This window comes from Typopeltis vanoorti, chromosome 10 (assembly GCF_054136105.1).
Source record: "Typopeltis vanoorti isolate ZY-2024b chromosome 10, IOZ_Tvanoo_1.0, whole genome shotgun sequence".
NCBI classification, from domain to species: domain Eukaryota; kingdom Metazoa; phylum Arthropoda; class Arachnida; order Uropygi; family Thelyphonidae; genus Typopeltis; species Typopeltis vanoorti.
The window spans coordinates 51,584,542-51,610,327 of NC_143558.1; the positions used below are offsets into that span (position 1 = coordinate 51,584,542).

Consider the following 25,786-nt stretch of genomic DNA (forward strand, 5'->3'; position numbering starts at 1 on the left):
CCCCCTTCCACATATTACCTAAACTTTGCAACCTATACATCTTCAATCTATCCTCCTAGGAGTATTCCATAGACCTTGGTTATTATTTTCTGGATGCTAGCTACTAGCTCCTGATTCCAAAGAAACCCATGTGACCAAATCACTGCATAGCCTTATAAAATGGAATCATAATCTCAATATCTTTACTTGTTTGCGTGTTTTTCAACATCCAAATATTCCTTTAAGCTAATTTACCTACTCTTGTGATATTATTATTATTATTATTATTATTATTATTATTATTATTATTAAAGAAGACCTCATGGAGTCAAAGACTCATCTGGGAGGTCCTTTTATCACACATACATCTCATCATACCGTGTCTTAAACACACTCAAACTCCTTGCAGACACCACACTCTCAGGCAAGGCATTCCAATAATTCACAACTCTGCATGAAAAAAACCTGCCTCTCACTCCCCTACTCACACCCTCTTTATACAGTTTCCAGGGATGACCTCTGGTTCTGTTCTCCCCTGATCTCCCACTATTCTCTGTAGAACTTCTCCACCATTGATCTTATAACAACCCCTTACCAACTTGAAGGTCTCTATCATATCTTCCCTCTTCCTTCTCTCCACCAGACTCTGCAAATTACATCTTCTCGATCTTTCCTCATACTCAAGAATCCAGAGGTCAGAAACTACCTTAGTCAGTCGCCTTTGGACCCTTTCCAACGTCTCTTCATCCTTCTGGAAACCCGGTGACCAAATCTGAGCACAATAGTCCATGTGTGGCCTAATCAAAGACTTATACAATGGAACAAGAATCTCCCTACTTCTACACGTCAGTGTCCTCCGCATCATTCCCAGAAGTCTTTGTGTTGTCTTCACAATTTTAGCGATTTGTCCCCTAAATTTTTGATCCTTATCCACTATAACACTCAGATCTCTTATTTCCTCTACCTCCAGCAATATATTCTCACCAAGTATAAATTCTGCATCCCATCTTTGTTTTCCAAATTTTAAAACCTTACAATTTGGAACATTGAACTCACATCCCCATTTGCTTGCCCAATCACTCAATTTATTCAAGTCTTCTTGCAAGGCCACAACATCTTCACTACTCTGTATGGTTTGTCCCAACTTTGCATCATCTGCAAACAACTGAATATCTCCATCCAAATCTTCGCCAATATCATTAATATACAAGTTAAATAGTAATGGCCCTAAAACAGATATCTGGATATCGCTCACTCATACACAACTTGTTGATAACTATCAGACAGCCAGTCTCCAATCCAATGCACTAATCTAATATCCAACCCCATCTGCTCTAGTTTGACTGTCAACTTATCATGAGATACTCTATCAAAAGCTTTTGCAAAATCCAAGTATATTACTGTGTTTCCTTCTCCTCTGTCCAAGGAAGCAGTCACTTTATTGTAATAAGTAAGTAGATTACTAAAACATGACCTCCCTTTAGCAAATCCATGCTGTCCATCAAAGATTATACCATTGTTGTCAACCCAACTCTGGATCCTAGTTCTCACAAGCTTCTCCAACAACTTAACCACAACACCTGACACACAGATAGGCCTATAGTTTGATGCTTGAGTTCAATCACCTCCTTTATGAAGTGGCACAATCTTGCACTCCTTCCACTCTTTACGAACTTGACCAATTGCAAGACTCGTATTAAAAATATATGTCAAGGCAGGTGTCAACTCTCTGGCACATTCCTTCAGAATATGTGGTGATATATTATCAAGTCCCACAGCCTTATTTATATCTAGTTTACTCAACTCCCCAAACACCTCTTGCTCACTTACAGTCAGTCTCTCCTCCCCATCATCAACTGCTCTCAATCTCTTCATGAAGTCAGATTCACAAGATTGAAAGATCTTTATGAACTGCTCATTAAGTATCTCCAGCACACATTCTGCAACAGCTGTCTTTATACCATTTCCTCCAATCAATGTCATCCTTCCATAATCATTCTTTCTTTTGCTGGCTACATATCGAAAGAACTCCCTAGGATTCTTTTTGGCATCATTAACTAACTGCTGTTCATACCTCTCTTTAGCTACTCTCCCCAACCAAGTCACCCACATCTTTGCAGACCTCCAGGAATTGGTTATTTCCACTTCTCTTATGCTGCCTCCACAATGCCCTTTTTCTCTGTATCACATGCTTAATCTCTTTATTCATCCATCTCACACCCACCTTATTTAACCTTCTCACCCTTGGAATACATTTAGACATTGCATCTACTAGATAGTTTTTGAAAATCCCCCAAGCTGCATTGATCTCTTTTCCAGCTAACTCCTCATTCCATGCTACACCTGCAAGATGTCTCCTGAGCTCTTCATAATCATCCCCTCTTGTACTTCCACATATACCCTTTTTTCACAGGGGTCATTGCACTGCTGGCAACCACCCAAGTAACCACCTCATGGTCACTTTCACCAATTGGCGGATGATTTGACACCTCGTTTATGATTACATCCTCTGATGAGATGACCAAATCCAAGACCCTTAATCCTCGTGTGTCCTCTGTTACATACTGTCTGAGGTAGTTATCCCTCAAAAACTCAAAAAACTCATTTTCTTTAATTCCAATTGCTATCTCTTCATTCCAGTCTATATTTTCATAATTAAAATCACCCATAATGATCACCCTTTTCTTATTTGCTTGGCTTATTTGACTATACATTTCACTATCACCACCATCCACATTACCAGGTCTATAACAACATCCCACCAAGTATTTGATTCTATTCACCTCTATCTCACACCATACTGCCTCAAAACCACTGGCCCTATTTCCCTCTTGCATCCCTTCCTTGTATGGATATAACTCTTTCTCTATGATCAATAGCACTTGCCCTCCCTTTTACCCCTTCTATTCTCACGAACCACATCATAACTTTCCATCTCTATTCCTGTCAGGATGTCATCCTCATCTAACCATGTCTCACTTATTCCGACAATCTTTGGGTGAACAGACGTAATTAGTGCAACCATTTCATCCACCTTGTTTCTTATACTTCTAGCATTGGTATACAAACACCACAGCTCATTTCTGGATCTACAGCTAGTTCCACTGATACCACTCACTCAATGTGATCTCTCCATGCTGGACTGGGGCCATTTCCCTTTCTGCTTCTTCATTTTAGAACCCTTTGCAATTCCATCTGTTTCCTCTTGATCCCTGGTCATACCATTTCTTTCCTGCCTACACATGCTCTCACCTCCTCTCGGAGCATCCACCTTTCTCACGCTGTGTACCCCTGTCCACTCTGATCCTCCCCGTTTCCCCGCTCCTCTTTCACACCCATTCTCTCATTTTCTTTACTCATACGACTCACTTCCCCATTCATATCCATTTCTTCAATCTCTCCTATCTTACTCTCCTGCTCTTCCACATCACTCCCCTCTCGATCCGAGAGGGGGCAGTCTCTCCAAGTGACTCACACCATAACCACTCAAATTCAGTCCATCACTCCCATACAGCTTACTTCATCCCTCAAACTCATTCCCCACATTAACAAACTGTACTCCCATCTCCTCACACATTTCAGCCAGAATACCATTCATAATCCTTGCTCTCCGCCTCATTTCACCACAATCATACTTAGGCAACACGTTGACTACACTTCCTGTCACACTATTCTCTTTTATCTTTCCAAGCAGCCTCCTGATATTCATTTTGACATGCTCTTTGTTCTCTCTCTCAAATCATTTGTACCAATTAATACTATTAACTCTTTTGCTCGCTCCCGCCTCATATCCAATGCCTCAATCACTCTACTCATTTTACCACCTGGAAAACATACCTTGTGCATTTTATCCTCTAGCACACCTTTAATAATGGAGTTGCCATACAACGCCACTCGCTCATCTTTCATTAACTCTTTCATGCCATCATGATTTATTATTAATAGTTTTGACCTGAATTCTCTTAATTTCATTCCGCATCCATTCCAGTTGTTTGCTGATGATGCAAAGTTGTGTAGTGCAATAAAAAATCAAGCTGATGTTGAAAGTTTGCAGGAGGATTTAAATAAGCTGGTAAAATGGGCAAAAGAAAATGGATATCAGTTCAATGTGGAAAAGTGTAAAGTCATGCATTTTGGGATTAAAAGATTACCAGCTGTGTACTACATCGATGGAAAGGTACTCCAAGAGATTGATGAGGCTAGGGACTTAGGGGTATTGGTAGATAGGGAGATGAAGTTCAGAGGACACATTGCTAAGGTGTCCAAGATTGCACATAGGATTACTTGGTTGTTGAGGAACACACTGACATCCAGAGATAAAGAGGTTATTATTCCCCTTTATAAAGCATTGATACTTCCACATTTGGATTACTGTGCTCAGGTCTGGTCACCTGGATTCCTTGGAGATGAGGAGGCTGTGGAGACGGTTCAGAGAAGAGTGACTAAGTTGGTGAGTGATATAAAAAATGCCTCCTACGTTGATAGATTGAGAGCTTGTGGATTGCAGAGATTGGTTGATAGGCGAAGAAGAGGGGATATGATAGAAACATTCAAATTACTAAAAGGTTTTTATAGGATTGATGCAGGGGAAATGTTTCAGCTGTGTGATAGTGATGGAAGAACAAGAGGTCATCTCTGGAAATTAAAGAAGAGTGTGGTTAACAAAGGTTTCAGAACAAGGTTTTTTGCCTGGAGTGTGGTGAATGAGTGGAATTCATTGCCTGACTTAGTTGTGAGCTCTTCGTCTGTAAATGAATTCAAGAAGAGATATGACAGATATTGTTTTGCTAGTTTGGGTCTCCCGCGATGAGTCTAATGACTCCATGGAGATACCCATAATAATAATAATAATTTCTTGCCTCATCCAATCCAATTCACTTTCCGAATCTCGTGACACATTCTCTCTATCATTAAATCTTTCTAACTTTCTAACTCTCGACCCCCTCTTCTCACTTTCCCTCTCATTCATCCTTCTTTGTTTCTGTACTTTCGGTCCAACATACGTCCTACTTTCACTATCATTCTTCTCTCTTTCACTCTCATTTATCTTTCTTTGTTTCTGTAATTTCAGACTAACATGTGTCCAACTTTCGCTATCGTTCTTCTCACTTTTACTCTCATTCATCTTTCTTGTGTTTCAGTACTTTCAGTCCAACATATGTCCGACTTTTGACATCATTCATTCTTATTTCGCTATCATTTATTCTTTCGATTTTTTTCGCCTGCGATTTCTGCATCATGCCATTTCTACTTTCATTCGTTCTCTCAATTTCGTTTCTTTCTGCCTCGTTTTTGTCCCTTTTAATATCCGTTACGGTTTTCAAATTGCTCTTTTTCTTTTTTCCTGATTTTTTAACATTTTTTCACCTCTCTTTCTCACCATCCAGCTCTTTCAAACGTGCACTCGCGACACAATCGGTACTAACACTTTCTGTCATCAATTTCATATTTGCATTCATCAGTTCCTCATTCAGGTCACACTTCGCACACACCCTTCTTCCATCCGCACTAACCATCCACAAATCATTTATGTAATTGAAGGAATTCATATAACAGACCTCACACTTAACGAAACGACTGAAATCTAAATTAAAATCATGGAATGACAATGCCGCCGCCATTTTTTTTTTCTCTCTGCAGGTTAGTAGGTCTAATTATAACGATTTCGTAATTAGTTTAGGCAAGAAAAATCCCTCACAGTAATAATACTAGTGGCACATAACGTTTGCAGCCGCTCTTACCCAAGCAATTACGCATATGTACTTAATTATTCCTAGTAAAACTTATCTGAATCAGGAGCTCTTCAAATCGCGTCCACAGCGCTTGACTCACTAGTGCCCTCTCTCCCCTATATGCATCTGAACGTCAACTATCTCTCTACCATCATCACCAAATCCCTAGCTTCATCAACATTCTGTAATCCATTACCATCGATAAGATAAACAGTATGTAATCTTTTCAACCTGAAGTGCATAACCTTACATTTTAAAGCAACATTAAACTGACAATCATTATCTTTAGTCAACAGTGCTAATTTGTTTAAATCATCCTTGAGGAAAATGCAATGTTCTTTACTTACTATCCCTATAACTACATAATTTTCTGTCAACCAAATCTCACTGATGCTGGTAACCTTTCGCCAGGTTGAGCTGACCAATGCCAGAAATGCCTGTAATTTATTTCTGACACTTCTGGCATTTATCTACTTGTATTTCAACATCCCTTTGAGCATACTGTTACTCTTGCATAATATCATTACCAACCTATTCAGATTCTAATTCTGGGAAACTGCACCTAACCATTCATGGTTGTTTCTGCACCTCATGATGATTTGTCCCGGGGAGTGTCTAGACACATGCTTGATTTCAAACCCCTCAGTATCTCTGGATTCACTGATTTTTACTTTGAACCTCTCATTGAACAACACTTTCTCCAAACATCCAACTCCAAAACTGTTCAAATGCAGTCCATCACATGTATACAAGTTCTTTTGTCCATCAAATTCACTTTATATATATACATCTATAAACTGCACATTATTTCCTCCTGTGCAGCTTCTCATTGACTCATTACAGTCATGGCCCTTCTGATTTCCATTCTATCATTCCAAGGCAGCAGATTCATAATCTTTACTTTCTCCTCTTCACTTTTGCTTCTTTTAACAACTCTTTCATATCTCCTCTCGTTGCATATTTCTTCCCTTTTAGATTATTTGTTCCTGCTAAAACAGTCATCTGATTCACTTCTCAACAGCTTCACTAACATCCTTTATCTTCACACATGGAAACATGTTTTTGTTACTTTCTCATTAAGTATATACCTCCTATTATCATATCTCTGTACAATACTTTCTCCTTACTCCCAGTTTTCTCTCTTTCATTCTTCCTCTTGCTATGACACATTGGAGAGTGCTAGAGTCGTGAGAGAATGTAGCAGCAGATTTGAGCTGTGATGAAAAAGAGTTTTAATCATTAACATTGCAAATTGTGCTACGTTTTTCAGTTTGATACAAGTGTTCTTCAATAGTGTTATTGGAGTTTTTTTGTTGTTGTTTCCTTTTGTTATCGTTTTCTTGCCAAGAGGGTGAAGTCAGAGTTGGATGTGTTCAGAGGTAGCAGAGAAGAAAAAGATAAGTTTTCATTATTTTTATTAGAGTTTTATACTTTAAATAACACAATGTAAAGTAACTTGCAGTTGGGTAAATTCTACTTAAAACATACAGTTTTTACTATAGTTGTAGTAGTTCTTAGTACTTGGTTCTTCCTGCACTATTTGAATGATGGCAGCAGCCACAGCTCAGTCTACTAATGGCTTATCACCAAGTCCTCTCCTATTTAAGGACTACATCTTGCATAGCATATTATGGGAGTTGTGGTATGCAGTGCTTGTGGCATGCATGCATCCCTACAATTGAATATATGGCAGCTGAGAGATCAGAGATTGCATATATGCAGAAAATGTAGGATATGGGAAGAACTTTGTGAGTTGGAGATTAGTATAACACACCTTGGCAGTATTGTGTTAGAGGCGGGAGAATACCAACTAAAGAGACAAATGAAAAAAATAAAAGTGGGGAGTGTGGAAAGTTTGAATCATTGTGAAATTTTCAGAGACGGTCTTAGTTGGGAGGATGAATGGCAAGAGTGGGTAGCATGCAGAGAGAGATGTGCTGAAAGAGGAGGTGGAATGTCTCAGGAATGAATTGAGAAGCATGAAAGAAGAGATTAAGTGAATGGAAGCAATGAATGCAAAGAGAATCAAAGTAGGGGTAAGAGAGGGAGAGACGTATAGGAATGATAGAAACAGCAGAAGAGAGGGAATGAGAAAAATGCAAGGAAGTGCTGCAATCAGGGATAGAGAGATGCCAGGACAGCAGGTAAGTAGGAGAACAAAGAAAGAAAGTTTTAGAAGAGAGAGAGTGAGGGATGCAGGTGAGCAAGGAAGGAACAGAGTGGTAAGGGGTGTGATATATGGAGGCTCAATGACTCGTGGTCTGCAAGATAGAATGCCTGAGGAGTGTTTGCCTGGAGGAATGATAGAAAGTATGGCTATGGCAATTAAGTGGAGTGAAAGGGTGGATGAGATAATTGTGATGGTGAGCACAAATAACTTCAGTCACTGTGAATCAAGTGGCAAGAGATCTGAGGTTCATGCTTGAGTGGTATGGAAGAAGACTCAGAGAGGGAATATAGTATGTGTGTTGCCCAGGTATGATAATGAAGAGCTGAGGAGAAGAGCATTTATAATGAATGATATGATAGCAAGAATGTGTCAAAAGAGAGGCTTGGAGTACATGGATGCTTGAAGGGTATTTGAGGACAGAAAAGAAAAGAATCCTTCCTAATTCAAATGCAAGTGAGAGAGAGACCGCTTGCATTTGAATTAGGAAGGATGTAGGCATCTGGAGAAATTGCTGTTCTCTGAACCAGTCAGTGTGTCAATGCAGGGAAACTAGAATTATCAAGGTGGATGGTAGCAGGGGTGGACTCTTGTGGGAATAGGTGCTTAGGAAAAGCAAGGATAATGATAGGCATAGAAACAGTGTCATTTTTATTCTTTATATTAATGCCAGGAGTATCCAGAATAAAGGAGATGAGTTGGTGGTGCTGATAGCATCAGCCAGTCCAAAGATTATTTGGATCTCTGAGACACAGTTAATGGAAGAAGATATACTAACAGGAATAGAAGTAGCAGGGTACAGCATTTTTCGACAGGATAGGAAGGAAAAACGTGGCAGTGGAGTACTGCTTATGATAAGTGATGACTAATGTCCTCTCAGAGGTGGATGATTTGGAGAGCATTGGTACTAATGGTTTTGAAAGCATATGATGTGAGGTAGAGGTAGGTAAGACAGGATATTTAGTGGGGTGTTCCTACAAGCCAGAGAATAGAGGGTGAGGAGCAGGAGATGTTTAGGCAGTTGAGCTTGGAAAGTGCAAAAAAAATGATTGTTATTGGGAGATTTTAATTACAGCAGTATAAATTTGGAAGAAGAAATTGCATATATTAATAAGGGAACGGAATTTCTAGAATTCTTGAGGGATAAATGTTTTAGGTAACATGTAGTAAAAGGAACATGAGGCTCAAGAGTTTGGATTTGGTCATAGTATCAAAAGAGCTGATTATAACTGAGATTGCATCTCTGCTTCCAGTTGGAGAGAGTGATCATGTGGTTTTGATTGGAAGATGAATAGGCATGCAGGTGTATCAAAGAGAAAGGAATATATGTGAAATTATAAGGCAGGTGATTATAAAGCCAAACCTCACCTTGAGGTTTGGTTTTATAACCACAAACCTCAATTCCATGGAATTATCTCAATTTGAGGCAGTTCCGTGGAGGGAGGAAGGAGGAGCTAGTGAAGGAATATTTATTAGAAGCAATAGTAAGCTGTATTCGATGAGTGAGAAAGAATATACAATTTGGTGTAAAGAGGATGATAAACAATATCAAACAGGAACTGCAGATATTGTTAGAAAGAGGTTATGGAAGAGATATAAAGAAAGGGATGACAGATGCATGAAGAAAATACAAGACTCAGGCCAGGAGAGTGACTTGTATGGTAAGGAAGGCAAAACTGGAATATGTGAAGAGATTGGCTCTGAGATCAAAAGAAAATCCTGAGGAATGTTTTAGCTATGTGGCCAGTAGGAGGTGAAATAATTGTGAAAGAGTGACATTGTTGGATAAAAATGGGAATAGAGTGACTGATGCAAAGGACATACTGGAGTTGTTCAATGAACACTTTATTGGTATTTCATCCTGGAGAAGTAGGTTTTAATACTAGAGGGATAGGGCAAGTTCAAGGTTTAGAAGTGCAAGAAGAGAGTGTATTTCAAATAATGAGTACTCTGAATGTCAATAAAGCTTTGGGACTAGATGGAATTTCACCATCAGTTTTGAGGGAATGTGCTGAAGAACTGAGAACTCCTTTGACCTGACTTTTCAATGAAAGTTTGGCTAAGGGAAATGTATCCATTGAGTGGAAAGAGGGTAATAATGCCATTGCATAAGGGTGGTAGCAGACTAGAAATGTCAAATTATAGATCAGTTTGTGTTTCCTCAGTAGTGGTTAAGATCTTGGAGAAATTAGTGAGAATATACAGCTTTGGGCAGATGAGGGTAATGTTATCTGCGAGAGTCAACATGGATTTGTTAAGGAGTGCTCTTGCTTTAGTAATATTATTGCCGTTTATAATAAAGTGACAAGAGCAGTTGATAAGGAAAAAGCATATTCAGCCATTTCTTTGGATTTTACAAAGGCATTTGACAGGGTACCACGTGATAAAATGATATTTAAGTTGCAGCACATTGGGTTAGATGTCATGTTAGTGAATTGGATTCAGGATTGGCTATCTAATAGGCATCATATAGATGTGTATGAGGGGAGACAATATCAAGGAGGCAGAAGGTTACAAGTGGTTTCCCATAGTGCCCAGAACTTGGACTTGTGTTGTTTAATCTTTTTATCAATGACATTGTCAGTGGATTACAGGGGGATATTCAGTTGTTTGCAGATGATGTGAAGCTGGGAAGGATTATTAGTAAAAGTGTAGATGTGGTAGCCCTGCAAGAGAATTTGAATAAACTGGACAGATGGGTAAGTGAATGGGAATATCAGTTTAATGCAGCAAAATGTAATCCTGAAGTTCGGGAAAAATCAATTGGAGGCTGCTTTCTCTGTTGGTGGAAATCTACTGGAGGAAGTAGGGAAGGCAAGGGATCTGCAGGGTGATGATTAATAGAAACCTGAAACTCAGGGAACATATTGTAAAGGTGGTGAAGGTAACCCAGAGGATTGCTGCAATACTGACAAGGATGCTGAACTGCAGAGATAAAAGAGTAGTCCTTTCATTTTATATAGTCCTGATCAGAAAGCACTTGGACTATTGTTCTGAAATTTTTTCTTCAGGATTTGAAGGGGATAAATTAACTGTGGAAAGGGTGTACAAGTAGATAACAAAGTTGGTACCAGGACTGTACAATGTTCGTTATGAAGACAGGCTAAGGAAATGTGCAGTTTGATAGATAGAAGAAGGAGAGGTGATATTGAGACTTTTAAATGGGTGAGAGGTGCTACAGGGTTGACACTGGGATGTTCTTTCACACTTCTGGAACAGAAGGAAGGAGTGAGGACAAATGGCCATCCCTAGAAGTATCAAAAGATAGATGTGATCAAGAAGGTGCGGAGTGGTTTCTTTGCATGGAGGGCAGTTGAACAGTGAAATGCATTGCCTGATAGTGGTGAGAGCACAAACGGTCAATGAGTTCAAGGAGTGCTTTGATAGACTTTGTGTTTTTTAGGATGTGCCTCCCACAATGAGTCTTTTGATTCCATGGAGGTCTGAATAATAATAATAATAATAATAATAATAATAATAATAACATGCCATTTCTTTCTTCAGTTGCTTGAGCTCACAGTTTGTCCTGTAAAGGACTTCATGTAAATGTGCTGTTTCTCTCCTCACTGTCACATTATCTTCGCCCATTTCTTTCAAATGCTCACTCATATTTTGTCTCCTATCATTCACTTTTTTCATTGCCTTCTCAACACTTTCACTTTCCTCCCTTACATCATTAATATTAGTTACACTGTTCACCTGCTTACAACATTACCTTCATTTCTTATGCTCACTCATGAAACATTTCTGACACACACTCTTTACACTTTCACTTTCTTACATACACCATTCTCTCTTGGCAATGTGTAAATTAGGATGTATGGCCAGAAGCTTAATAAAAATTTTAAATTCGCTGTATAAAGCAACAATTACATTGATCAATGATTCTTCACTCACACATTAATGAATTAATGTGGAATAAACTGTTATTCCACTTGAAATCCTTTGTTAAAAAGTTTCTTTTTTTCAATGTCTTTTTTACCATTTATGGTACTAATGTATTATCAGTTGAACAGCATCTTGTATTATAAGGTTACCATTAAAAACTGCTTTCTTACTTGTTTAGCTATAGCTCCTGTTTGACATTTATTTGCTATAATCTTTGTGGCCTCTTGTATGTGGAAGTGATATGAAAACAGTAACAATTTTTTTTTTTACTTAAGCAACCTTTTTTTATATAAATTGTATTAATTATTATTTTTATTCTTGTTAAAAGCTTGATATTATTATTGCTAATGGAAAATATACTCAGTAAAATTAATAACTGATATTCATTAAAAGAAAGACAGTTAAAAAGTTTAAATTATTACTTCTAGCATCTGCAGGGTGAATGGGAAGAATATGATACATTATATAAAAGTTTATCCAAGAGAACTCATATTGTAGTTAGGGATTTAAGTTCCCCCGAAGTGGAAACCATGATGGCTAACATGAGAAAGGTTTGTTTTCTTATTAATTTAGATTTTTTTTTGGTTCTATCATAAATTATGAAATTGTTACAGTTAATTTACCAAAGTCATAAATCATCATTTATGATCTTGGTAAATCAATATAAATGCATCTAAATCATTTTGAACAAATACAGATTGCTAAGCAAATCATGATTGCCTCCTTAGCACAGTTGAAAGAAAAAAGAAACAGGACATGCACCCTTCACTATGAAAACACGTAGGTTTGATTGTTATTATGATTCAAGGTATCTTTTATGTGGGCCGAATAATGTCCACATGTGGGATGAATAATACCATGTTTCTCCTGGAAACATGGTATTGTAAAAACTCGATGTAGCTTAAAAATATCAAAGCGCTTTACATAGATTTTTACAGAAGTCAAGTCTCATGAGAACTGTTATAAAAATAACCTTGTTTGTCTCTATGTATTTTAAATTAAAGATTAATGTAAATAACCCTATGGGAATTGATTGTGTTTACTGTTTTATTTAAAGTTTCTAGAATGTCAAAAACAAAGGCATCGTTTTTGACATTCTTTGCCATCGGAACTTTGTATAATAGCTATGTATAAGAGCACAAGAAAGTTGTTTATGATTAAGGTGTGTGAGAAAATTGTTTGCGAGCTATGCGCATGAACACCTTCAAAGTTAGTATCAAAGAGATACACTAGTTTCAGAGAAGTTTCCGCTGCCAGACAAGACAAAAAAAAAGTGCACGGTGGAGAAGAAAGAAGGGGTCAGCCTTAATAAAAGGATCAAGGAGAATTGCCAATTTCTTCGGGGTTTACTATCCTTGGTGCAAGGTCCTGAGAAGCCAAAAAAAAGGGAACTGAGCCGAACATTGAGGGGGAGTTCAGGTCCAGTTTCCAAGAGAGGAGTGTCCAGGTTCAGTTGCCGACAAAGGAGAGCCGAGATCCAGTTGCCAAGAGAGCAGAGGCAAAGCGCTGTTACCGAAGAGAGCCAGAGTAAAAATTGGGAGAACAGTCGATGCCAAGTGCCGGTCGGATGTCCTAGTGCTGCGGGAAGTCAACCGAAGCCAAAGGCCACAGAACAATATTCAAGCCTGAATGCTGAAACTTCTTGATTGAGCTTTTAGAGTACTGGGAAGACTGCAGTCCAAGACCTGATGATATTCCGACAAAACGCCCCCTGAAGCAGACTCTTCAGACCTAAGGCCTGAGATGAAAGAAAAACCATAGAGACTTTGATGGAGGGCTTTGGAAGGTGTGTTACATCCTTTTATGTATATTCCTTTTGTTATCTATGACATATAGGAAATATGTCATAGATGGACTGATAAGAAATAGTAATAAGAAATATCAATGAGAGTTCTCTGATTTGTTGTTAACCTGGAATATAAATTGTAAGATAACTTGCCATAGCTAGCTAATCTCTTTATGAATAAATTAGTCTCGGCAATTTGATTTTCTTAAGCAGAGAAGTAACAGAGTAATTACATTGTATAGTCATTTAATATTGAAAAGGGAAAGTTTGTTTCTTTATAGCAAAAGTATAAGGATAGGTAGAGAGAGAGAGTAATCTCCCTATCGCTTAATTAATGTACTTTGTTTTTATTGTAAATAAATGTGTTTTAATTATATGTCAATAGAGTGCTGCCTGATTGTTTATTTTACAATACACTGTTCCTAAAAAAAATGAAAAACTTAAGAGGGAAACCAAATAAGATAGCCGAAGCGTCTAGTTAAGTGCAAATAGACCACAACTGTTTGTATAAATTTTTCTGAAGGAATTTGTGTTAGAGAAAGAGAGAGAGAAATCAACCATCCATATTACTGAGTTTTATGCCAATTAAAAGATACTGGTGGTACGGTCTTATCAAATAAATTTTCTAGTATCCATAGGCATAAAACATGTAGTGCGAAAGGTAGATAAACATAATACGTAATACGCACTAAAATAAGTAAGAAAGGTTTCAAGAGAAAAAGCGCACACTGCTAATAAAGAATAAAGAAGATACTACAAAGGTGCAAATAAAACTAGATATTACAATATAGACAAATAACGTCAGATATTACAATAAAAAAAATAACAGCAAACATTAAGTGCAACCAGAGGTCATCCCTGGAAACTGTATAAAGAGGGTGTGAGTAGGGGAGTGAGAGGCAGGTTTTTTTCGTGCAGAGTTGTGAATGATTGGAATGCCTTGCCTGAGAGTGTGGTGTCTGCAAGGAGTTTGAATGTGTTTAAGACCCGGTATGATGAGATGTGTGTGAGATAAAAGGACCTCCTAGATGAGTCTTTGACTCCATGAGGTCTTGTTTAATAATAATAATAATAATAATAATTAAAGTATTAATAATCTTGCAGAATAGACAAACTGACCTTCCCCCCCCCCCCCCACACACACACACAACGCTAAAAACACAACAAGAACTAAAATAGTAATAGATAACAAGATCTTAGAACAGGTGAATTCATTTAACTACCTAGGATGATCACATATGAAAATGAAAAAGATATAAACATAAAAATTGCAAAATATTTAAAAATAACAGGTGTAATTAACTCTATATTTAAACCAAACCTAGTTCAAAAACAAACCAGACTAAAAGTATACAATACATTATCCCTACTGGTCTTAATGTATGGAAGTGAAATCTGGACAATAAAACAAAAAGACAAACAAAGATTAGCAACAGCAGAAATGAAGTTTATGAGAAAAACTGCAAAGTATACCCTATTTGATCACAAAAAAAACGAAGATATCATGAAAGAATTAAACCAAGAACCAGTAATAGAAAAAATTACATATAAACATAAATGGATGGAACACGTTCAAAGAATGAAAACAAAAAGATTACCAAAACAAGCCTTAAAGTACAAGCCATTAGGAAAAAGAAAACCAGGACGTCCTCTTAAACGATTCAACGATGACTTCTAAAGCCAGAACAGGCCATGCTAGACCTAAGTCCTTGATACATATGATGATGATCATGATGATGATAATAATAAATTGCCAAAATCACAAAAAGCATGCCAAAACCAAAAACGACCGCAAACACATGGCATTAAGTAAAGACTGCCAGACATACAACTACTACAAACAGCTCAAAATTCAAAACATAGATTATGGAAAGCGATAATAAAGCTTGTAGAAACAGCACTACTTCCCGGCATATCTTCAAATAAATCTACAGCGTTCTATCAAGGCTGTTAATAACTTAACAAAACTTATAAATAGAAAAAATATAGGACTGACATTAATACAAGAACCCTACAACATCAACAACAAAATATGTGGCTTTCCAAGTAATTTTAAAATATTTTCCAAAGGATCTGAAAGAAAGGCAGCTGCAATACTCATGGTAAACCCTGAAGTCGAGGCAATATTAATTATCTAGCACAGCAACGAGGACTCGGTACTTATTAAAATTACATACAGAGGAATTAAAACTTTTGCTATGAGTATGTATGTTGACTATCACACAGACATAAAACACAACTTAGAAAAATTGAGCAACATTGCGGAGTTTACCACCAACCACGGCCTAATACTTGGAATAGATAGCAATGCCCATTTGGTATTATGGTTTAACGAAAACACAAACAATAGAGGTAAAAATTTGGATGAGTTCATAGCATCAAATTCCCTATACATACTAAATGATGACTATAACACTCGATCATTCGAAAATACCAGAGGAAGCAGCTTCATAGATCTAATAATGGCAAAGAACGCTATTTTACTCCACATTTCTGAATAGAAATACAAAGAAGAGGAAAGCTCTTCTCACCATAGCATAATAAGTTTCATCATCAGTAACAAATTAAACGGAATAGACAACAAAAACCACTGCATTAACATCAAATACTTCACTAATAAAACCAACCTAGAGAAATTTATAAAAGCATTAAAAAGAGAATTTTCACGCTTAATCTCAGAACATCACTTTAATGCGAACAGCCTGTGCGATTAGCCTAGTGGCTGTGCGCTTCACAACCATATGACTGGAGAAGGAGTGTCCCAGGTTCGATTCCCGTCAAAGATGTGAGGAATTTGAGGGTCTTCCTCAGCCATAGCCAAGTTAGCCGGTCTTGGGCAGTAGAGTTTTTTCCATCAGTTTATCTGGCGGTTTTCATCCCGCAAGCAGGCAAACCGGCACCACGAACACACACACGTGGATCTACAGCCACAAATACTTAACCTCCCATGAGGGGGGGGGGGCTGAACTCGCCCCAGTAGGGATGGGGAAGAAAAGGGAGGAAACTCCATACGAATAAATAAATAAATGCAAACAGTGAAAAACAGCTCAGCTTAGACAAAACCTAGCCATCTGGGCATCAGCATGAACCAATATAGACTTCATTGCTTCTGCACTTTCATGAGGTCTAAAAAAATCCAGCGATCTAACACTCAGAACATCCAAGAAGCTAAACATCGATGGAAGAAAATTAGTACTGTGGTGGAACGATGAACTAACAGTCCTAAGAAAACGTGTTAATGCACTCAGGCGACTATACCAAAGAACATACAATAACCAAGATTTAAGAGAGAGCAGAAGACAGAACTACTATAAAACCAAATACAGCTATCAGTCCAAAATTACAAATGCAAAAACAGAATCATGGAAATATTTTGTACAGTTTCAACCGTATCGAATCATTGGAATTGCATATATAAATTAGCAGCAAGCAAGAACAAGACAACACCTATACTATCAACTATCAAGAAAACAGATGGCACCTACACTAAAAACTTAGCAGAAACTGCAGGCTATTATGATAGAGAAGTTTATTCTTGATGACGATGAATCAACAGCTGAAGAAATCCACAAAACTTAGACAAAGAATGGAAACAATTATAGACTTTTCTGACAATGACTCATTTGCAACTAATGAAATCGAGTCAATATTAAGATCAATGGATCCAAGAAAAACTCCTGGAGAAGATGGAATAAGCAGCGACATACTCTTAACAGCGTTTCTCGGATTCCCTGAATTCATAACAACAGTTTACAACAAATACCTGAAAAAGAGAACGATTTCCTTCAATATGGAAACACTTAAAAAATTATACCTATAATCAAACCAGGAAAAGAAACATCTGATGAAATTAACAAATACAGACCAATCAGCCTCATAAACGTTGCTGGTAAGGTACTAGAGAAACTTCTAATAAACCAAATAATGCACTATGTCTACTCAAGAAACTTATTAAGCAGCAATCAGTATGCATTCAGACCTCAGTCCAGCACAGTAGATGCAATTATGGAGGTGAAAGAGTTTGCAGAACACAGTCTACAGCAAAAAAAGACGTACTACTAACCTCACTCGATGTACAACGAGCCTTCGATGCTACGTGGTGGCTAGCCATAATCAATCAGTTAATAGATTTAAAATGCCCTAAAAACTTACTCTACCTTACAAAAAAAATATTAATATAATTGACGGCTATATTTTAGCCTGTTTTTGTTTAGGAGTGTCCCTTATATTTAATACATTGGCTAACATAACTCAAAAGGGGTATATATATATAATTTAGGACATTACGGGCGAGTGTAAAAGGCAATTATGGCAGAATAAAAAATGTTGAAAAATTATGTACATACCTTGATTTTGGTTTAAAGATGCCTTCTAAATCCAAGCTCTTGGGGAAGAGGAGGGGGGGGGGGAAGAGAGGGAAAGAACATGGGGATGTACTTGGGACACGGGAAATAAGTTTGGGAACCCGGGTTACAATTAATAATATATATATAAATATATATATATATATATATTATTTTGTTGTGGGGAGAGGGGGGGGGGAAGGAAGGGGAAGGGTATCCTTATGTGGAAACTGGGGCAAGGGTTTACGGGGTGTGGACCGTTTCGGTCATCGTCTGACCATCGTCGGAACTTTGTGGGAATGACTGTAGGGCTATGTCAAGGCTGCAAGATGTATCTGCCAAATTTGGGCATTTGTTGTCGCTAAATGGCCGGAGGCGTGGCTTAATTTGTAAGTTTTGGAACATCCAACATTCGGAAATTAGGTAGGGGCGGTGGACGTTGATAGAATTACCATCACATTTTATGGCAATAGTTTCGGATATTCTAAGCATCGTTTCGTTTTCTTGTTTGTCAGTGATTATGGCTTTGTCAATTTGGGAAATGTGTTTTAGTTCAAGGGCGTGAGCTGCAGTTTCAGTCTTCCCTGTATTCTGTGGTTTGTTTTTCTTTTTGATGTTGCGATGTTTTTTCGTGTTCAGATATTCTGGAATGGGAATATTGCAATCCCTGAAGTGCTCTTGTAGTCTAGTCTATAACGACCTAATTGTAGAGCCCGTGTAGGTGACGTCACATTCTTTTTGACAAGGAAATTTGTAGACTACGTTGTGGTGTTCGAATAATTCTTTATGAGTGAGAGATTTAGTAGGTTTTAGGAGAGTTCCTAATTTATGGTTTGTGGTGAATACTAGCTTATAGTTCGTGTTTTTGAAAATGTATTTGTAAGTCTTGTATGTGTTTTGGATGTATGGTAATTTGATGACCATGCGTGTCGGGAGGTCTGCTTTTGTTGTATTATTGTTAAGACGGCATTTTGCCGTAAAGTTCGCGTAATTTATTAGATGCGTGGGGTAGTTTCGATTTTTGAAAACATGTGTTAAATACTTGAGTTCAGTGTTAAGAAAATTGCTGTTGGTGGAGAATTTGTAAGCATTGATAAATTGTGATAGGCTGACTGATTTTTTAATGGAATATGGGTGGTATGAATTGAAATGGAGGTAGTTTCCGACATGTGTGGGCTTGTGAAATATCTTCGTGGCAATTCTGTTATGGCTTCTGATTAATGTAAGATTTAAGAAATTGATGGATTTGTTCTGTTCTGTTTCCATGGTGAATTGTAGTCTGTTGCTAAAATCGTTGAGGGATGTTTGTAAGGTGGAGATGTGTGAGGGTTTGCCAATGCATAGAATATCGTCTAAGTATCTGCCATAGAAGGTGATGCCGGGGGGGAGGGAAGGGTGGAGTAGAAGTGATTCAATGTGCACCAGGAATAACTCTGCTAATTGTCCACTGATGTTTTGGCCCATTGGGAGACCGAAAATTTGAACATATAAGGAGTTGTTGAATTTAAAGAAGTTAGCGGATATTGTGAGTTTAATCAAACTAATGATGTCATTTGGTATTAATTTTGTGCGTGTGTGTAGGGTGTGGTCCTCGGAGAGTAGTGTGTGTACGATGTCTAAAGTTTTGGGAACATCCACGTTGGTGTATAATGAAGTTGCATCTAGTGAGGAGAGGATGTCATCCTGGGATGGAGTAGTGTTGCTTAATTTCCAGAATAAGTCATCTGTATTTTTGATCATACAGATAGACATTGTTAGTAGTGGTTTGATGAGTTTGGCAACAAATTTGGATAAAGGAGCTGTGGTGGTGTTCTTGTAGGAGACTATGGGTCGTATCGGATAACCATCTTTGTGGGTTTTGATGTTCCCGAACATATAAGGGGTGCGAGTAGTGCGGGGGGTTGTGTGTCTCATTGTGGTTTTATCTATTTTGTTTTGACTTTTTAAGGTGTGTAGCGTGCTGTTTATCTGTTTTATGAGGTCGGGGGTAGGATCATTGTGGATTATTTGGTAGGTGTGTTGGTCGTTTAAGACGGCCATTATTTTGTTGTGGTAATCCGTTTTATTGATGATGACAACGGTGTCACCTTTGTCAGCTTTTGTGATCATGATATCGGGGTTATTTTTTAAAGATAAAAGGGCACTTTGTAAGTTGGGAGTGATGTTGGGTTTTACTATTATTTTGCTATTTATAATGTTGTTTATCTTTTGGAATATTGTGTCTCTGTTTGGGTCATTTTCAAGTTTCGCTTGGATTTCGATGATGATGTCTTTTTTCGGTACGAATTTAGGGGATATCGCGAAGTTTAGACCATTGTTTAGGATGATGATCTCGTCCGGTGTGAGAACGTGGTGCGATAGGTTTTTGATGGAGTTGTCAAGTGTGGGTCGTGAGGTGGAGGTGTCAGAAAGATAGGGAACAGTATGTGTAATGTATTTTGTGCCTGTTAAGGCATACCATTTTTTTGTGTGTCGAGCTTCAGTTAACATCGCGTAGTCGTTGATGTGTGTTTGGGTGATTTCAGAGAAGCCTGCCCACTCTTTAGGGGACATTAAAGTTTTCAGTCTACGTTTAGTATTGTGGATCCACAATATTCTAACTATCCCATTCTGATTTGTTGTCCTTTGTACTCCCTCGTGCATATTACACACATTCATATACTCAACTGTCTCCCTAAAATGTACATATCTACTCCCCCCCCCCCCCATTAATAACTCTAGTTTCCCTGATTCTGCACATCCACTTCCACTTCATTCAACAAGACCTTTTCAAGTCTCCGTACACCAAATCCATTCAAATGTAAACCATCCATCTTATATAAATCTTTTTGCCCATCAAACTCACTTCACACATCCACAAATTCCACACCACTCCTCCTGCATAATCCATGCATAAAGTCATTAGCAATTTTGGCCCTCCTTCTATACTCTTGACTGACATACCATGACATCAGACTCATCATCCTAACTCTCTCACTCTTCTCTTTTGCTACCTCAAGTAATTCCTTCAAATCCTCTCTCATAGCCATTTTGTCTCCTTTCAAATCATTCGTTCCAGCTACTACTATCAGTTCTTTCACCCTCTGTTTTTGTATTCTAATTGACTTGCTTACATCCTTAATGTTTGCACCAGGTTGGTACAATTTTGTTGAACTCTCATCTATCACACCTCTTATTAAAGAATCTAAATACAACACTTGCTCTTTCATTTTGTTTATACTCACTATCATACTCTTATTTTTCTTATCATACTTTTGCTGTTTATTAGTTGGTACGCTCGGTAAACAATTTGCCAACGTTGCAGCTGCCGATTTACCCTGTGTATCGCTCCGCGTAACCATGCGATCTCACTCATTGTATCTGTCTCATCATTTTTATTATCTGTTAATTCATTCATTCGTTCTCTATGTTTACCTTCATTCTCACTTTCAACGCCACTCTCACAGCTATCTGGTACTACCTCACAAATATTACTATTCATACCTCACATATCACTATTTTCTATATTCTCACTTTCAACAAGGATATCACTCTCTCAACCTGAAAGCCTCTTTTAATCCTCACATTCCTTACACTTTCTGTACACATTCACTCCACTATCGTTGTCTAATCAGACTCCAACTGCTCTCCTCAAAGCATACATTTCACAAAAAGTACACTGAATAAGATCCTTTAAATTAAAAGTTTTATACAAAGATGGCGACCTGGACGCCATTGTATTCCTCCTTATTGGCGCCATGTGCACAAATAATCGTATCTATCAAATTACTAATTGGAAACTCAGAAAACACACAAAAATCACCCAGGCACACTAAGATACCAAAAGTAAATAATACTACATAAGATTCAATCAAATTTACTAATTATTACTTAAAATAACACTTATCTGTTCAGGAGCTCTCTACAAACACTACACACCATGTTACCCTCTAGTGGCTAGGATACAGGACAATATCTTGCAAGGCAGCTTGCATTATTGCAGCTCTAACACCGATCTGCCTGAAAATATAAGAATTATCTCTTATATATGAAGTCACTTCTGGAAGATATATCGAAAGTTACAACATCGATCCAAATTGCTGCGAACGTCTACTTCACTACAGTAAGTGACCTCACTCAGCAAAGAAAACAAATATTAAGGAGAAGGAAAGCTCTGAAAGTGATGAATTCCAAATATACACTGACGGAAGCAAAACCGAAAGGAACGTTGGTTGTTTTTTCACTGCATACAACAGACAGTCCATTATACAAGAATGCTGTTCTAGACTGCATCCTCTCTCTGTTCCAACAACCAAGCAGAACAACTTGCTATAGTTCAGTCACTTACATATCTCCAAGAATTAGAACTCAACACCTCTCAGAACTTCCATCAAATTCGTCCTTGCATCTAACATAAATACTGATATTATGTGAATTATACTGTATAGTGTTAATATATGTATATATAAAAATATAAATGTAAATATGAAAATTGATACAAAAATATAAATAGAAATGTTAATCAGTACTTGTAAGCTACATGTAATATAAGCATTATAATGCAAAGGAGCATGTAGGAATAAATTACCTCCTAGTAGGTTACTATTGGGAGGAAAACGTAAAACACACACACGCACATGCACACACTTCTTTTACAAAGAATTTTTTAACCGCACGATACTCAATTTTATCCATTTCAAGGGATACAGATAACACTTTTGCTTCAGGCAGCTGTATAAAACAAACTACTTGATAGACTGATTTGCAATTTCACATGGATACTTATGACAGATGTACCAACTTAGAAAAAAAAATCTTGCCAATAGTGTTGTCATCTGTGTTCGAAGCTGAGAACTTTTCAGTCCACCCTCGTAGGATTAAGGTCAAGATTAATTTCTAGCTCATGGCAACTGTTTTTAATTGGTAAACTGATTGTTGTATGTCTGTTCTTTGATTTGCTTGTTTCTACTCACTAATGATGTACTGTTATTTTCAGTACTAAATATCTGTACTTTCATTCAAGTTGATTACTGTTTATTGGGCAATTTGTTGTTTATCACTGTTGTTTACAGATGAGAAAATCAGGACTTGTCAGTATTGTTTACAGATGAGTCCTGATTTACTCTACAAAGCAGCACTAGGTACGCTCTGATCTGGAGAGAACTAGGGACAGATTATCATACTCTTACTTTCATCCTTCTAATATCCCTGAAAGGGACACTTATGGTGGAGTTTTTATTTATTTATTTTTTATTATTTTTTTATGTTGCTGTCAGCAATTACTTAATCAGCATCATGCAAAACATTATCCAACATTTTCAAAATATTTGTCATTATTTGCTTTGACATTGCATCCACAACAGGCTTTGGCAACTTATTCCACTCATTCACCACTTGCCCAAGTAGAAAATCTAATCCTCACCACCTTGCTTACTACACACGTTCTCAGTTTTCAGGGATGACCCCTAGGTCTCTCTGTCCATCACTACTGTACTGAAAATTGTCCTCTACATATCAATTCTGTAAGACCCTTAAGTAATTTGTCTCTATATTATCACCTCTTTTTTCCACCTATAAACAAATTTCTTTATCCCAAAATATTTAACCTATCATTAGCATTCCAAAGACCTGCCACTGTCTTAGTCACTTGCTTCTGGATCCTCTCTACCTCTTCCTCATCTCCAAGAAATCCAGATAGTCATATATCTATGCACAGTAGTCCAAATGGGACCTTATCAAAACCCTGTACCCTAGGTTGAAACCACAAGTTTGGTTTTTTTGTGTTTAATTTATACATATAGTGAATTAGGGGTGCTTAAGGGTCAAAGCTGTATAACTGAGAGGAGACCTCCACATAGCCTTTAAAGGAATGCAGAGAACCGACCAGGGTTTCTGACCTAATGTCCAATCCTCACCTTCTCGTGGTGCACCCTGTTGGGTATCTACTTTGATACTGAACGAACGAGGATGGGCTGGCAATTTGGGATTTAGCCGACCAAATTGTATTCTTATTGGTTAAACCAAAATAAAAAATGATGGTTAAATAAGGCTTCCGTTGTTTTCACCAGGGAACCAGGGCGAACAGCGAAAAGTCTGCTACTGGAACAAATCTGAAAACAAACCCCAACTCAACATCACCAGAGGTAAAGATCGGTACTATCAACGTAAGAAGCCTGAATGGCAAAAAATGGAGCTAGCTGAGGAATTAGATAAGTACCAGATCGACATAATAGGGGTGACTGAAACAAAAAAGACCAAAACTGGTGAGATCTTTCTGAGCAATAAATACAAAATGTTATATTCAGGCAATGAGAATCAAGGAAAAGAAGGAGTTGCCATAGTATTCAACACACACAAAATACGAGGCTATTCTTCTTGAATGGCAGTCAGTCTCAAGTAGAGTAATGTGGGCAAATATGAGAATGGGGAACTGGACAATGAGACTTATTTGTGCCTATGGGTCCCACAGAAGGTTCTACTAAGGTAGAAGTGGAGGAATTTTTTGACGTTTTAGAAAAAGCAACTGACACAATGAAAAAGGAAAAGTTGGTCCTTGTTGGGGATCTAAATAGCAGAGTAGGAAATGATTGTGAGACATACAAAAATATTTTGAGAAAATTTGGAGAAAAGAGCAAAGCTAATAATAATGGCAAATATCTGTTGGATTTCTGCTCAGGACATGGACTGGTTATTACTAACACCATGTTCCAACATAAAAATGTGCACAAATTCACATGGAGAGAAGAGGCTAGGAATAAGAAAAGTCTCATTGACTATGTTATTGTTGATAGTGATGTTTTTTCCCTGGACACCAGAGTGTACAGAGGATTTGAAATTGGAAGTGATCACTATTTAGTCTTGAGCAGGATAAAATTGAATTTCATATTGAAAAGAATGACTTGTAAGAAAGTTTTAAAGCGGATAAAAGTTGAGCAGCTCTCAGATATGAACTGTAGATTAAAATACAGAAAGATTATTGAAAAGAAAATGAAAGAGTTTGAGAACAGGAATCAAACCTTGGAGATTCAGTGGCAAACTCTGAAGAAAACATTGATTGATTCTGCCAGAGAGGCATGTGGTGAGGTTGTGTGCAAGGATAAAAAAATCAGAACTCCCTGGTGGACACAGGAAGTTAAAGAGGCAGTGAAGGAAAAGAAGAAAGCATATCAAAAGTTCCTGGCAAATAAGTCAGCTTTTACTCTTACAGAATACAGAGACAAATGTAAGAAAGCTAAACAGTGTGTAAAACTATCTAAACAAAAGTCATGGGAGGACTTTGGCAAGAATATAGAAAATAAATATCAAGAAGGTGGCAAAATATTCTGGAGGTTGTTGAAGAAGCTTAGGAATGGAGGAAAAAGTGCTGTAAAAGGAGTTAGAGATGATAAAGGTGACATGAAAACAGGAGAAAAAGATATCCTTGAAGTATGGAGTAATTACTTTGAAAAACTGCTAAATGAAACAAGCAGTGATGACAGCACAGTGATAAAAAACACTGACCAGCCATGCAGTCAGGAATACATATCCATACTTGAAGGAAAAAGCCATCAAAGGCTTGAAATGTGGAAAGGCAGCAGGAGTAGATGATATTCTACCAGAAATGCTGAAGTATGGTGGTATAAAAGTCTTACAGTGGCTGCACTGCATAGTTCAGAAAGCCTGGACAGAGGGACGAATTCCCGATGATTGGAGTAGAGCTCTCATAGTACCCATATATAAAAAGGGAAATAAAACTGAATGTGAGAATTACAGAGGTATTTCCCTACTGAGTGTTCCTGGCAAGATCTATGCAAATATACTTGAGAAAAGGTTGAGAAGAATTGTGGAAGAAAAGCTTGGTGAAGAACAAGCTGGATTCAGGCCAAATAGAGGCTTTCAGGATCAGATCTTCACTTTACGACAAATAGTCGAG

At 37.7% G+C, this 25,786-nt stretch overlaps 1 protein-coding gene across 1 annotated transcript in view; it reads left to right on the plus strand.

Moving 5' to 3' along the window:
• Window positions 1–25,786, plus strand: part of LOC150102415 (muscle-specific protein 300 kDa-like) — a 288,507-nt gene that overhangs the window by 101,716 nt on the left and 161,005 nt on the right. Inside the window, exon 8 of the mRNA XM_090399573.1 lies at window positions 12,195–12,317. Coding sequence (XP_090255699.1) covers window positions 12,195–12,317 — 123 coding nt within the window. The remainder of the gene's footprint in view (window positions 1–12,194; window positions 12,318–25,786) is intronic.